This window comes from Simochromis diagramma, unplaced genomic scaffold (genome assembly GCF_900408965.1).
Source record: "Simochromis diagramma unplaced genomic scaffold, fSimDia1.1 OVJJ01000604.1, whole genome shotgun sequence".
Lineage (NCBI taxonomy): Eukaryota > Metazoa > Chordata > Actinopteri > Cichliformes > Cichlidae > Simochromis > Simochromis diagramma.
In genome coordinates, this window is record NW_024387416.1 from 1,267,124 (window position 1) to 1,283,712 (window position 16,589).

At 42.6% G+C, this 16,589-nt stretch overlaps 1 protein-coding gene across 21 annotated transcripts in view; it reads right to left on the minus strand.

Moving 5' to 3' along the window:
• LOC120721804 (adhesion G protein-coupled receptor L3-like) overlaps positions 1–16,589 on the minus strand; it is a 252,581-nt gene that overhangs the window by 21,547 nt on the left and 214,445 nt on the right. For all 21 annotated transcript variants that reach the window (XM_040012415.1, XM_040012413.1, XM_040012412.1 and 18 more), the window contains 4 exons: positions 15,959–16,168; positions 12,538–12,758; positions 6,487–6,553; positions 4,562–4,653 (listed from right to left, as the gene is read on the minus strand). In XM_040012415.1, coding sequence (XP_039868349.1) covers positions 4,562–4,653; positions 6,487–6,553; positions 12,538–12,758; positions 15,959–16,168 — 590 coding nt within the window. The remainder of the gene's footprint in view (positions 1–4,561; positions 4,654–6,486; positions 6,554–12,537; positions 12,759–15,958; positions 16,169–16,589) is intronic.

Genomic DNA, 16,589 nt, shown 5'->3' on the forward strand with positions numbered 1-16,589 from the left:
TGAACGTGCAGTAAATGTGCAGAATCTATTGTTTAAGCATGTCGGTTTCTCGAAGCAGATCTGCCTGTGAGCAGAACACATACTGTGAGCCTACTCCCAACACTCTTCATAAGATTGGGAGGACACAGAAAGAGGCCATATGTTACAACGTTTAAAAGTGAGCTGCCAACACAAATAACAAGAAAATCCTGAAACACTTGGAGAAATGAGGTGGCACTGATTGGCTTTCACCATGAAGCCGCTGCAGGAGGTGTCAAGTTTGGATTAAGTATAGAAACCTCGTTATAGCTTTGACAAAGGATTGCAGAATAAAGAGAAACGAACAAGGTTAGGCTTAGTTAGGTGAACATGCATTAGTCTGCACCAGCAACTTAATTTTGCATTACTAGATGCACTATTAAACTTACCCTGTGACACCGCTCATTGGAAATAATTCCCCTAACTCTAACAACACTGTGCAAATGATATATCAAACCTAACAACAATACTGTGCGAATGCACGAGGAATTATACGTACATAGAGTCAGTGCTACTGAATGTGTTAGAAATCCAGTTATGCTATAACAGCACAATTATTTGAGACTAATGGATTAATGGATAGTTTTATTTGTCCTTACGAGGAATCTAGGATGTCAGTGATATTCAGTGACTTGCAAAATAACAGTAATGCAAAGTGAGTGGGTCCATAGTTAACTTTTCCCAGTTTTGAGATGAGTAATTGAAGGAAGAATCCATTAAGGGTGGTAAACACAAATTCATTAGTTGGTGAGAGGTTGCAAGACGGTGCCTGCTATTGCTAGGCGAAACTGGTAAAATGGTGCTGCACTGAAAACCTCTTTGTGATTGCTTTAGCCGCTAGCAGATATCCGTGGTTGCCTGTAGTTTGTATTGTAGACAAGTGTAGACGCCGCTTCTGTAGCGTAAGCTAGTTGACTGGGATGTCCATTAACAAACAACTGTCAGCTAGAAAGCAATGTGCTACAAGCAGATCACTTCCAACTTGGATGGGGCTTTACTCTTCACTCTTAACCAAGCTTAGTACTGATAGCTTAGCATAACTAAGTAGGGTAGCTTGTTAACCTTAGCAGATATGTTAGCTAAACCACTGAAAATAGCAACTTCAATAAGTCCTCATAGCATGTAGCAGCTCATGTTTGACATTGCCTTTTAATGCAAAACACCAGAATAAGACTGTTGAGGTTAAACGTAGGAGGAACTGATGTAGGGTAACAGTCGGGAAACACAGCCTCAAATCTAGGCAAATAATTTGCTTCGCAGAGTTCACAAAACTAGTCAAAGCTTATTATTGTCCAGGTTACATTTTTTGGCACCGCTAAGAAGCAGCATATAAAAACCACAGCTCTGAGAAATCCTGTAGTGAATTTGTGATATGAAAGCACATTGGCACACTAGGGACTGACGTGGCGGAACCAAAGGCTGCCGTATCGAGCCTGCTGAAGATTGTTTTCTTTTCTTTTCCTTTTTTCTTTTTTTAAATGTGTGTATCACTTGGTTGAGAGGAGCGGGGCAGACAGGGGCCACTGTGCTGAGACAACCGGTGATGTGATGCCATGAAAAAACCGCCACAACACGGCCATAAAGCAGACTAATGTGTCCAGAGTGGCTTAAAAAAAAAAAAGCGAGGCAGACAGCAAAAACAGAGCAGAGACCCTTATCCATCATAGCATACAGGCAGCAAAACAACTTTACACCATCTGTGCAAAGAGCCTGCCCTGACACCAGGTAGCTGGAGCTTACGTCAAAAGCAATGACCGAAAATGCTATGTCACCCTACAGTGCAAATACAGAAACTTTCTGTGTGCGCATGAAACTTCTACAATCAAGTAATGAAATAATGCACCTAATGATGAATGAGACTAAAACATGTAAACACTAGAGCAAACTACGGCCTATTATTTTTGAGAAACCAGTGCACATTGACACAAGAGCATGTCTCAACAGGGGTGGGTGTCTTTTTACTATTTATATATACATATATATGAATTATGAGTTCATCTTTTGTGGCAAACATAATTACTGCGTACAACACAAACACACACTAACAGTGTTGTAATCTCAGGCAGTAGCAGCAGAGGCCCTCATCTATCCTCTGGCGCCATGTGAACATGCAGTTTGATAACCATGGAGGAGCCCGAAGGGAGAACAGGAGGGGAGGTCTGATGTTAGGTACGTTTTGAGCCAGTGATATTTTTCAAGTTTACTTTTAGTCGTCCTGTTGGCTCATTGCTTAATGCAACTTAATAATTTATTACGTCTCTATTGCAAAATATCCTTTTATTCAATTTTCACCAGGCTTTTTTTTTTCTCAACACAAATTATGCATGCACCTTACAGGACAACTTGGCATGTAAGGTCTACTCAAGAAAGAAGTCATAACCCAATGCAGCCTCAGGTTATTATACAACATGATTCATTAGCATAAAGCTTTAGACATGTTGCAGGTTTTTTAATGTATTGTGCTTTGTTTTGCTTGTGTGCTTATGCATAATCATAGAGCATGTGTTGGGGCAGGAGCTGCTACATGGCAGTGCAGCATACAGGACCGTATCTGATAAGACTGCCAACTCTGCACCAGTAATACCAACTTGTAGCCTGGTCACAAGTGTTCCCTTGCAAAAACATGTTTTGATTATGATTAAACACATCCCAAACACACAGCTGTGTTATGTATGCAATCTCAGTTGTAGTTAACTGTTTGTTATTACGGCCGACTGTTGTCTTGGAACAGATCAGGCAGTGCTTTGAGCTTGGCACTAGCTTAATTGCATGCATGAGCATCAGTCTCAAAAGAGAATAACTGCAGGTGGATCAATAAATTGGCTGTGTTCTCAAAAATACAGGCGTGTCCTAACAAGAAAAATCACACAAAAAAGTTTGTGCTTTTGGCGTGATACTTGTTTATTTGCTCTTTTGTACTGTGTGTCTGCTCCTGATCGCACCAATTTCACCGTTTCCAAGCACTCGAACTCCTCCTTAAAAGACTATCTCATTATTTCACTGCAGCATATACAGCTATGGTAAAAAGAAAGTGCAGGCTAAACAACAACATGACATATTGCACTGTGACATTATTTATGTAGCAAAAACTAAGTCATAATGCAGAAGCAGTGTGTGAAAAGCGAAACACACCCCGTGATTCAATATCTTATAGAGCTAAGTTTAGCAGCAATAACTTGAAGCAATCATTTCCTGTGTGACGTTATCAGCCTCTCACACCATTGTGAAAGAACTTTGTTGTTTTGTAGCTGTGATTCAATTCATGAATGCAAGGTTTGCAGGTATTAAATAAAAAATGATAATATGTCATGTTTTGGTGCATCGGATACGCGTGTGTAGGTGTTTTGCATTAATCATAACAATTAATGTCAGTCCAGGTTCAGCATTGCATGTGACCGATATGCACCCAGGATGAAAAATCCCAAAAATGGGCCGGTTAGGGTCAAGGTCAAGGTTAGGGGTTCGGATGTGATCATGTTTAGGGTTATGCTAATGGGTTGGGGTTAAGGTTTTGTGTATTGGTGTTTCCACGTCGCAAAACTACAACATCACAACAACGTGACTGGTCACTTGCGATGTTGAACCTGGACCAACATCAGCTTTGATGATCCAGGAACAACACCAACGCAGAGATATCAGATCATGCATCATATTTTATATCTTATCTGAGGTTGCATTTAGCTAATGTAATGATTAGATCACTTGTGATTATGTCCGTATGCACGACTACTGAAAGTAACAGATACAGTGAATTTGTCCTGCATTAAAGACATTTTATATCATATTTGAATAGAAATATTTTTCCACCTTGGCCCTAGTTGCCTTTGCAACACCGTCATTCATCTCACCTGCAGACTAAGTGTTTTACCAGCAAAGAAAATCTTCACCTTTGTTATAGTCATAATTGTCCCAGAAGCTTTTACATTATCTGAAAGCAGCCAGGCATAAGAGGATAAACAGACTGAAACACACATAACGCACACACTAAATGAATATTCATCTACGGCGTGTTGACACCAAGATAACACCGGGTCGGGCCTGTCAGATTGTCTCCTGGCCTTTTCCTGCGCAGACAACAGTTTTCTTCAGATAATGATGGAGACGCAGCAGAATACCTGTTTGATTTTAACCCCATCTGACACAACCTTTCAATGTAATGGGAGGTGCTTACCTTGTAAGCTCAGATTTCCGCACCCTTGGGTTGGGTGTTCGCAACCTTAAGTGCTTTTAATGAGGTTTTGAAATATCAAAAGGTGGAGGCAAGGCAAAGGGAACTGCTCGGAAACAGAGCCTTGAATACAAAGCACCACACAAAAGTTGCTCTTTAACCAGGCGTTCATTAAACCGAAGGAAACGGGTGGAAAAAGTCAACTCGAGACGACTCATACGAGACACAATCGAGCCGTCAGTGAAAAAGCACGTTTGGTCGGAAGTGAGCTGAGCACGCTCGCATGGAAACATTCTTTCCCTCCCGTAAAAAAAAACAAGCAGTGCTATTTCTGGGAGACTCTAATGGATATCTGGGTGATCTGAGTGCTCTTACTTGATGTTGTCCAGGCAACCAGAGTCTGGTTTCAAGATGGCTGTGTGATGGAACATCTTGTAGAGAGCGATGCCCAGAAAGATCACGTTGAGCTGGAAGAGAGAAACAGACGGATTTTTACGGGGGCAAGGAGAAGGGAAAGCGAGAGAGGCAGAGAAGAATGGGAACAAAGCCTGTGTGTTTCCTGTTACTGGTCCATTCATTTTAAATCAGGGCACTTTGTAGCACAAAGCTGGAACAGTGCGGCCAGACTCGGTTTCCCACTTTGCCAAACAGAGCGCAAAATCCTATGAAACCTCTATCGGACTAAACAGGGACCGGTGAGAAGAGGCAGCTGCACAGTTGCACGGCGGAGCCTTTCATCTGACTTATTCACACTTGTCTCATCATATTCACACTTACAGGCAGCCATGGGGAATTACCGTCCTTTCCTCTTTGCATTCGGAAAAATAAATAAATGAAATTTGTGCAAACGAGAAAACTTTGAGCCTTTATGGCATCGCAAGCTGCGGCAGACTTCAATGGTTATTCTTACTTCCTGTTTTTCCTGTTTCTGTTCAAAAAGCAGACAAGTAAATAAAACTTAAAAAGAAAGTCAAGCACATCTCAGCGAGTTGAACTTTTGCTCCCGTGTTTGTCAAACACGCTGTAATTACAGAGGGAAATTAATTGGCGGTCTTATATCCGACTGCTCGATTTAAAAAAAAAATAACCCACATTAAGCAGATCGACTCTGGTCTGTCTCTTTATTCGCATTTTCTCTGTTGAGTCAGAACAATAATAAGAAAATGAGTCAGTTCTGGTCATGTGGGTTTGCTCAGAATGGCTCCCTCCAAATTACAGCAATTAGGTGGATTTCATTGGCGATTTGCAGGTAGCGTTCAAGCTGACGTAAGACGAGGAGAATTAAAAATTGCACCTTTGTCCAAACACTCGCCAAATTTTCAGGGGCAGAACTGGAAGCGAGCCGAGGCCTTCTCTCCAACGAGATGGATATTCTTGTTTGTAAATCGGAGAGAGAAAGGAGTGAGTCATGAGGCACACAGAGATGCATTGTGAATGATTACGCCAAACTGGAGCGTGAAAGTGAATTATGCATGTTTGGATTTGACAGCCAGATCGCGGCTGGGCAGCGAGAGATGCGTTTCTCGGGAAATAATCCTATTGGACAAGCATATTGTGACTTCTTTTTTTTTCTTTGTTGTTAAAGATATCTATAAGTTTTGTGCCAATGCCGGATATTTAGCGTCATGGCTGACTGGTGTTTTTGGAAAATTAGGAGCGCATCTCCTGGTGACAAAGCAGTATTTTAGTGCTCGGCATTAGTGTAAATACTGAGATGAATGCGGGTCTTACATCAGATTTGGATCAATAAATGAGCTGTTTTATTGGGAGAAAATGAGGCCCTGTCCTAGTTGGGAAAGGCACAAAAAGCGTGTGTGTGTGCTTGCATACCACATACTGTACGCATCTATGTCCGGGGCTGAGTGTGTGCCTGCGAGGAAGAGATGGTTGGGGAAAAAAAAAGGTAGTGGAGTAGGACTTGGAACGGGAACAAAATCAATCATAATCGCAGTGCGGATTACTCCAGCGCTGCATACTGAGCAGAGTTCGCTCTCTTTGTCCCTCTCCCTCTATCGCTCTGTATCTCACTCCCCCCACTACCCCCCAAAATCGTCTCAGCCGGCGACTGCGGCAGGGTGACAAACTCCAATATATTCTCTACACCCCTCATTCGTTTTTCTGGACGGCTCCGTGCCCGGCGGTGGCATGTATGCTCAACCGGGCAGAGAGAAGAGGGCGATGGGAGCTAGGAAAAAAAAAATTAAAAAGGGATCTCTGTGGACCATTTAAGCGACGACCCGCAGGCTAAGTAGGGTTAATGAGCAGAGGGGGGAGAGGTAAGGAGGGTTCGTGACGCTTACCATAATTATCAAGGTTGCTGGTCCTATGAAACTCCAAATGAAGTAGGTGTCCAGGCGAAGCCAGCAACTGAAAGAGACAGAAATAAGGTGAGCGGTGAGGGGGATTTGAAGTAAGAGAGAGGACGGGTGAATATGAGTTGAGTGGGCGGTTGGGGGGGATTTGAGGTTATAGCCCTATGCTCCTGCGCAGAGGATATACATCAAGTGGGAGTCTGAGAGTGACACAGAGGAATGGGTACTTCAAATCACAGATTGCCGCAAGTGGCCTAAAGAATTACGAGCACTGGAATTCGGAGGAAAGGGGAGCTTTCAGAGCCAGTGACAGCCATAACGACGTCCTTTCATTGCCAAAACATGTGCACAATTCAAAGTGAGAAAAGTCACGAACACGTTATGGATAAACCCGCGAAGGAAGGTTGGAAACTACCAGAGTTTAGTTCTTTTCTTGTTCCACTCTGATTAAATCGCCATTAAGGATGATAATATATGGAGATTTAATTAGTTCTCAATTGAATCCTAACTGTATCACTCCAAAGGAATTGGATTGACCTTGACCCCGACAGACACGGCCGCACGAACGGTCCTGAAGCTCTCAACAAAGTGCCTTACATGTTCGTGTTAAACCGCGGCGACTCCGTGCGGGACTGTTATAATTATGTCAATAATGAGATAAAGCTCTTTCCCGACCCCACGCTTCACATCAAAACATTGCGGGAAGTCAATTGTCCTCTCGGCTGAAGAAAACCGAACACGGAGCAGGAGCAGAAGGTGACAGCGCTCCTTAAAAATGGCAAAAGAAAAGATACAGGGAAAAAAAAAAAAAACATGATTCATGACCTGTGGTTGAATTATTAATCTTTTAATCTCCGCCGCAGCAGCAGATAGACGGCTCCATTTTTGGCCACTGCAAAATTACAGTCCATACAGCACTGTTGTCATTCGCACTGACGGGGAGGGGAAAATGGAAGCGGCGGAGAATTCGTTTCAAATCCATTGAAGGTTGAGGTGAAAAATACATTTAAAAAAAAATGTTTTTTTGTTTTCTTATATGGAGCGAAGGCGATGTCAAAGTCCGTTTTTATTTTTTCATCCAAAAACCCCCCCCAAAATCGAGCATCTACAGTATTTACAGCAGTGCCCACAGATTTAGCTGCCACTTTGTGCGCATTTCTTTTTTCTTCCTGTCTGAAAAAAATTAAATAAATATATCCGCAGACAATACTTTGAAACAAGAGAAAATACTGTATAACAAGTGACAGGACAAAAATCGACTGCTCCTTTGCTATTACTGGGACTTGATATGTCTCCCCTTCGCTCGTATCAATGGATGCGACGAGGCATCACAGAAAAACACATATGGACAGATAAAGCGGCGAGCAAACAAAAGCCCAACAACACACGGAGAACTCTGGCAGCTCATCAAAGCGCACGCTCTGAATGACTCTGTTATAAATTAAACTGAAGCTTCCATTGTTCCTTTCGCCTTCTTCTTCAGATCATAGAACGATTTAAAGACTCGGTAGGCGGCAGGAGCTGCAGGCTGTCATTTTGTTTTTGTTTTTTCCTTCCCTTTCCTCCTCTTACCTATCCTTCTCCACTTATGTCATGCTCGTGCTAGGCTTTCGGAGCAGTTTTATCTTCCCCTCCTGGTGTGCTAGTTTTTGCACTACTCCTACAGTAAGTGAGCAATAACAAACAAACACAAAAAAGTGCCGGTGCGCCATTTAAAAAATAACCCATGTTCATGCCAACAGCCTGTTCTGTTGCCACGCCGTCCTTAGAGTCAAGGAGCCTTACTCTTATTCCCTGCAGCAGGGACAGTAAGCCAATGACCAAACAGGTGAGAAAAGGCATGTGAGATACGTAGGCTAAGAAGATGAGTCAAATCATCTCTTCAGTCTGAAGTTCTGCAGCATTTTTTGCCTCAAAGAGTGATCTGTAACTTTCTGGAGTCAACAGACCTCCCACCGCGTCCAAATCACATGACCTACTTAAAATAAGCTTAACTAAAATAAGCAGCTGAGCTGAATCCTAACAGTGCAGTTATGTCGTTTTTATATGCAATTTGATGCATAGAAGAACCACAAAAACAGATAAAATCAACACTTACGTTGCCTACGTTGTGGACACGTTACGCTAAATACTAAAGGAGCTCTTTATATATTTTAAGATTTGATAATGAAACCATTAAACCAGGGGTGTCAAACTCCAGGCCTCGAGGGCCGGTGTCCTGCAGGTTTTAGATGTGTCCTTGATCCAACACAGCTGATTTAAATGGCTAAATGACCTCCTCAACATGTCTTGAAGTTCTCCAGAAGCCTGATAATGAACTAGTGTGTTGACCCAGGGTGAGATCTAAAGCCTGCAGGACACCGGCCCTCAAGGCCCCCTGTGTTAAACTATTTCAAATAATACATATAAAAGCAAAGCTGCTCTGAATCAGACAGTGTTATGTGCTTTGGATCATCTCAACAGATATTTGGGTTTCAGATATTTGTTTTAATTTGATATTAAGGAGCACCGTTTGCTACCAGTTGTTTAGTGTTAAGCTTATTTTCAATTTGATGCCACAAATTTAGGCCAGCAGTATCGAGCTATCAAGAAACTAACTTTTCTATTTATTTAAAAAAAAAAAAAAAAAAAAGGTACCTCATGAAGACGTGCAATTTTCTTTGTGAAAAAAAATACAGAAACACATGTAGGGGAGTTTACTTTGTGCCGTCGATGTTATGTAAGATGCCTTTGGCTGCAGATGGATTTGCATGTTTGCCACACGTTATACAACGGATACCCTTCCTGATGCAACCCTCCCAATTATCTAGCCTTGGGATGGGAGTGGGAGTTGCGACTCTCTGATTTTCAGATTTAAATCGCTGATCTTTTGCATGCAAGACAAACGTATCATTTACTACACCACGGAGCTCCTCGTATGATCCATGTTAAGTACATATAACAAAGTCTAAGCAAACCCTTCCACATCCAGTTCTAGGTAAGCTAGCCTCATGTACCTTTTTCACTGGCACCCTGACATTGTTAACAACACAACAACAAAAAAATAAGCTGAAATAATTAATAATAAAGGCACTGGATTGGGCCATATTTGAGGCCAGATTAAACAGTTGAAGACTCCACAAGGCCCCGCTCACGATGCTTAACCTTTTTTCTGCACGTTCAATGGGATGAAAACGATTAACCAACTACTGTATGTAGATTACTGAATTACTTTAGCTAAGCACTGAGTCTACCCCTTAAATTTCGAGGTGGTGTGATGTATTACTTTCATTAAACTGGAGAAATCACACAGACTCGTGTCCTTATTTGCTGACCATTAAAGCAGCCTCCCTGGACGAGACGAGGGTTAACGTCTTGCTCAAGGGCACATTTGGAGAGTAATTGCTCAAGAAGCTGGATGGAAACCCTACTCAGATCAGCTTTTCCTTTTCAATCTTGGACAGCTAGAATTCAAAAGCTAGCTTGACCTTCAGGCTGCTGTAGCGCTTTTTTTTTTTTTTGCATGTGTTGAGTTAATATGAATCGCTCGAGATCGCTTCATTCATCTGCGGCGCCTGGTTCACCGCAACTTGTTGGATATCTCGACTCAAACGACACCACCCACGATAACGCCACCGCGGTACCAAAAATCAATTTGCAGCAGGACCACGCGCCGTCCCCCACCTCCTGATCTTCGCCACGTGTCGCGCCTCGTCCCTTCCCCTCATCCTTCAATGGCTGCATATAATTGTTCCACCGGTGGCAGGCTTTAATTATTCACATGATGCCAAGGCTCAGGCGGTGGCAGCTATCGCCTCATCCATCACTAAGAACTATTGCTCCGCCAATCTACAAATGCGCCGTCTACCAGTTGCTTATGTGTGGAAGCCTATGTGTGCGAGCCGTTTATGATAAACATCAGAGAAGCAAACTGCTGATGCTGGTCTTCATTATTTTCAGATCGGTTTGAGATTAACTGAGAGGAATGGAGAGTGATCCTCCGCTTGGCACCGCTTTATAGACCGTGCTGCATTTCAGAGAGAAGAGCCAGGGAACCATATCTTCTGCAGCTCGTGAAGGAAAACACAAAACGGGAGTCTCCGTCACTCCTCATCATTTTGTTAATCTCCTCTCTCTCTGCCAGTCTCCATGTTCACACTCCCTCTCGCCTCCCCGCTGAACCTTTCTCGTCCTCTTTGGTAATTTCGCTTAAGACGCCAACTACAACAGCTCGCCGTTTGCTCGGCTGAACTTTCCCAGAGTTAGCATTTTTTCACTGTCAAAACAATGTCCATTCAGCAAAAAAAAAGGGGAAACGCACTCAGCTTAAGTAACAGCTGAAGGATGAGTGATAGCTATTGGAGTGTCATCTGTGAGATTATTAAAGCTCTTCAAACCAGCGCAAACACATACAAGGTGCTGGCAGTGTTTTTCATCGCAGTCAGTCTCCTCATATAGCGCTTTCATCGTTTCTTCAGGTTAGCGTTAGCGCGGTATTGGATCCAACATGCAGCATGAACATGTGGAAATGTTCTATATTGTGGGTTTTCACCTAGAAAACGTTGGGGGAGTCACAACAGATACAATAATTCACAAAAGGAACTGAAAAAAAAATGATGCATAGATAAAAAGAAATAAAAAATATCCCAAGGCTTTGATCCCTGGTATAGAAAATTGGCTTTTGATAGAGGCTTCTTGATGGAAAAGCCATCAAGAAGATCAGAGGCCCTGATATAAGCATTTTGGCCAGCTTCATCTAGTTCTTTTTCCTCTTTTGGAGCCACATATTTGGAAGAGAGGATGGAGTTAGCAGCAAAGGCTGCCAAGCTTGGTTAGCAAGCCATACCTGTTAATCAGTGCAAGTCAAAGACTTAAAATAACATTTCACTCACTTTTGGATGGGCTGTTAGTAGATTTAACCGTCCAGCAGGCTACATCTAAAAGGCTTAAAAAACCAACAACACCAGACCAACAGGGTCTAGTTGAATTATATAAGATGACCATATCTCCTTGTGTCTGTGCGGGGTTTCTCTGGGTGCCCCTGCCTCCTCTCACAATGGCAATTTTGTTTATATAGGGCATTAAATTATATGTAAACTCATATAATGTAAACTATGCAAAAGCTTAACACAGAAGATAAACATAAAAACTACTGCATGAGAGCTACTGAGTGCAGGCCTGTGTGAACAAGGTCGTCTGTATTTGAATGTTGGCAGAGGTGTAATTGATCTCAGGTCAGAGGCTTGTTTTAAAGAACAGGACCACTGATGACCTGAGAGGTCAAACAGCGAACTTCAAGAATGTGGTGGAGGGGCAGACAAGTCCAAATACATGCAGTTAGTGGGGGTTGGTTAATAGGTTCATATAGGTTTGATTTTGAGTTGTCTGCCTCTGTGTGTTAGCCCTGCGACAGAGTGGCAACCGGTCCGGGGCAATCCCCGCCTCTCGCCCTATGACAGCTGGGATAGGCTCCACTGGATTGGCTTGGATACGCGGGAGAAACAAGAGGAGGATAGATGGAAATACTCACTGCACATGATATACAGCCGTCATATTATGGAGGAAATTAGATATAGAGCTCAAACCCATTTTGTCTACGATGTAAAATCAAGTGTTTCCCATGTCAAGTTCTGGATTTTATGGGTTGAGTAACTTTGGAAACGACACTTTTTGGCTTCATTTTTCAGCCCCGGAGGTTTTACGACTTGGAAAACACCCACATCTGTCATGCCTCTAGTGTAAAAATGAGTCTTTGTATTAAGAGCTGCAGTAGTTTTAAAGCTTAACATTAAATAAAATTGCAAAATACACTGATCTGGATGTGTAATGGGTTTTATATTTATATTGATTTTATCCCCAGAAAGACCTGCAGAATATTGCCCTCTCTTAGAAGCTGCCCATATACAATAAATGATTAAATCCAAGCAAGAGTATTTTCCATTATGGTCTTAAAAAGATGTCAAAATATTATCTTTGTGGGAATTTCGTAAAGAAAGAAAATCCAATTCATCTGAAGAAATGTGGCAGTTTTGCTCACACGCTCGCTCCACATGTACTCACACTCGGTCGGTGCCGTAGCTGCGGTAGTCCACCGCAGCTGAAACGGCCACAATTAGCGCCGGGACCCCGTAGCCCACCAGATAGAAGTAGCGTCGCCGTGAGTGCTCGCTCTCAAACACCTCCACCAGCATGATGTAGAGCTGCACGCCCTCTAGGAACATCCACGTGAACGCTGCCAGGAAGAAGAAGTGGAGGAGGGCGGCGAAAACAGCACACGCAATCTGGGAAGGTTTAGTGGTGACAGAGAGAAAGAGAGAGCGGTAAATAGGGAATGGAAAAAACAAAACAAAAAAACCAGACAAGCTTCACTCGCTCTTGGCTGTTTTACCAATTTCCTGAAAGATTTAAATGTCACGCTGCAAGGCACAGCAACTGTGGCAAGGTGTGCCGGCAAACGAGCAGCGTTTTTTGACCTCTCCGTGCTCGTACCTTTCTAACAATTAGCATTGCTAAGCTTTGTTTGGCTGAAGTGACTGGATGTTTGCCTGTGTGACTGGCAGAGGAAACGCTGCAGCTACTGAGCCCATGTGCTCTTGTTTGCTGCAGCTGGCATGGATGAAAGAGAGATATGAGGGAGTGAAGTCAGCAGTCCAAGAGCCATTTGAAGCAACGCTACGGCCAGGTACGAGCAGATAATGTGCTTCCAAACTTTCCGAGCTGACAAGAGAGCTGTCCGGACCAGATGTGGAAGGCATAGATTGTCATTCGCATGTATGCACACGCCCACGCGCTTCTTAACAATAATAAGATACAGTAATTACATGGACTTATCTAATCATTGGCACAGTTGACCATAACTAGTGTATTTTGTCACTGAAATGGATTCAATTAAATTACTAAAAGGTTGAGTGGACATTAATTGCGGTCCAGGAGAGCGATCTTACAGCTGAGCTGTGAATCGTGCCCATAAAATGTTATAGAAGCAGGGGGGTTAAAAGCATTATCTTCAACTTCACAGGGAGTTGAGCTAAACTAGGAGGCTTATTTTAGTTCTGATAGCTTTAATGATATTTAAAGAGCAAAATATCAATCTGCTTTGATTGCTCGAGGCTAGAAAGTAAAGGCACTTCCTTTCTTTCTCTGCGAGATATCATTATTTTTCTGCACTTGTAACCCAGCCGTGAACTAGCATGGGAGGACGGGCTATTATGATAAAAACAATGACAATAAATAGATCAAATTATTACGAAGACCGTTTGCAATAATGTGCATTCCAGTGTCTGTGCCCCAGGAACGCAAAGCTAACTGTGTACTCTGCCTCATTAGCAAGTAGAAATGCCGTGATTGCGAGAAGCTGTGGGAGGAAATTAAAAAAAATCCCTCTGCCAACCTGTACACGTGTAATGACTCTGCATTTGTCTCCCGTATGAGTGTCGAGAACACACGCACACTTGAAGATGACTGTACAGTGACAGCAAGCCTCCACCTGCTACCCCAGCTGAGCTCTTGAGGAAAGTAATGCCATCCAAACTACAGTTATTATACTAGGAGGAGGTTTAGTGCATTGAACAGCTTAATCCAGATTAGTCTGAAGTGTTTGCAAATTGAAAAACTGCAACAGGAGGCTGGTTGTGGGGGTGAATGGATGAATTCACGCTGGCGAATGCATATAATATAACAGCGATCGAGATATGAGAATGTGACAGCGAGTTGGCAGGTGTTGCTGTGCGAGTATGTGAGTGCACTTTCAAGTATGTGTTTGCTTCGGCACAACCATAGGTGGGAACATTTGTTGAATAAGAAGCATCCGATTCTTTTATTTCGCTGTTTCGTCTCACCGAGCCCGGCAGAGGCTGAAGAGACCGCGGCCACTGACACTCGCTGGGAAGCAGCACTCACAGCACCACAGGACGCCAAAGGTTATATTTTCTCAAAACATTTTAGGCTCTTAAAACTGGGAAGAAGACAGTGGACGTACCTCACAGGCGATTCATCGAGGCAATTTAAATGCATCGCTCCGGTTTTACAGTAAAAAGAGTGGCTTTTAGCGGTTTGAATCACTTCTACCTGAATGCCTCCATTGACTAGGAGGTGGCAGACACATTCGCATCAGGCAGGTTTTCCACTTTTAAAGGTACGTCTATCGGCATATTTAAAACCGATATACTGAGGAAACTGGTTTCAGTGTTTGAGGAATTAGATGACCTTTTGTTCATAAGAAATTCTGGGAACAACAACACCAACAGTCATCTCAGCGTGCTTTATGCTATAAGGCAAATACTCCAGAGAAAGCACTTGGCGACAGGTAGGGAGGAAGAACTTCCTTTAACAGGAAGAGACATCTAAGAGAACAAGAATGAGGGAAGAGCAGGCATTTGATGTTGCACCTCAGTGCTTCAGTGATAATGTGAAGTATCAGTCGTAAGAGTTCATGTCCGCAGAAACACACTGGCTTTGAGCCACCCTTCATTTCTTTATATTTTACAAGGAAAATGGGAAATGGCTGAAGTGACTTACTGAAACATACATGGAAATATAATATACAAGGCAAAAGCAGAGTCTATAACTCTATAAAGCCTGAAAGTCAATATCTGGTATGGCTCACCTTTATTCTTCAACAGAGAGGGAAAACTATTAGTCAATTAGGTCAAAGCTCTTCTTTGGATGTTGGCTGCATTTCTTCTGTTGTCTGTCAAAATGATCCCACACTGCTTCAATAATGTTGAGGTCCAAGCTATGGGGAGGCCAATCCATGACTGATAGATTTATCAGTCATAGTTCCAGAGATAGTTCCAGTTTCTATCCAGGTATGCTTTTCCTGCATTGGCTGTGTTTTTAGGATCAGTTCCAGATGATCCCAAAATTTTGGGATGCTTTCCAGATAGCATTTTAAGTTGCAGATTGATTTCTACATTCATAATTCTATTAGGTTTTTTTTTAAGATGCCTAACAACACCGACGGAAATCATAACAGAGCCTACATCTTGTTTCACACATGCCTATCTATGATACAAAACCGCTCCTGAAATCCTCAGGAGGGTCGGATGCATCTCTCAGGCCTTCTTCATCAACTGTTCATCAACTTTTTTTTAGGCCTGCCTTCTTATTTTGGCCTTACCAAGTGGTGGAAAAACTTTTAAATACCCTCAGAAAGTCAGGCGAAATATTGTTCAGAAATGAGGGGTGGCTCAAGACCTTTGCAGAGTACTGTTGCTACCTGTGCTTGGCTATTAATAAAGCTTGTCGCTTACAGTGTGAACACTGGAAATTTGAACAGAATGATAATTATGTACAAGATGAATAAAATCCTCCCACCATCACACCGAATTCAACATCATTGCTCACTTATTACACAAAACATAACTATCGATTATTAACATTTTGAAACATCTTATATTGATCATTGATGTGCCCTAGCTTGATCTGCATTCTAACTGCGAGCACACAACAAAGAAATAAAGCAACGTTGTGATAATCTTACCGGCTGGTCACCCCGATTTATCCCCACCAGAAAGAGGGACTCGGCAATGAACAGACTGATGCACAGGTTTTTATGGATGGTGTTGCGATCGCTCTGGAGGCCACGGAAGAAGCAGAAGGTGAAAAGGCTGATGAGCAGGCAGACCAGCGACAGGAGGATGCCAACCCAAGTAATGACGTCTAGAAGCATTTCGTGAACAGGGTCGGTGTTCTGCAACAAAAGTGATGAGAGAAACCGATAAAACCAGGGCCAGTCCACTGTTGGTCATGTCATCAAAGAAAAAAAAACAACACAAAACAAAGAAATTTTGAGTTATTTTTCCATCTTCTCAAGAAGCATTTTGATGTTTGCCAAGACCGCTTCTTTTATATCGATATAGATTTTACTGGCAAAGGCAAGACAAAAAAAAAATCTGTGGTGAAAACAACAACAATAACCATGAATACCAGCGACAATCCTGAAGCTTTTATTTTCATTATTGTTTCGTGGGGTAAAGTGCATTCACTCCACCAGCCAATAAACCACTACCCACAAGCCACAGGTGGCAGAAATGAATCATGAATTAGTCAGTGTGAATCAATTTAAAATGCCCCCCCGTTGTTTCATTTTGGTCGGGCAACAAAGTGAAACA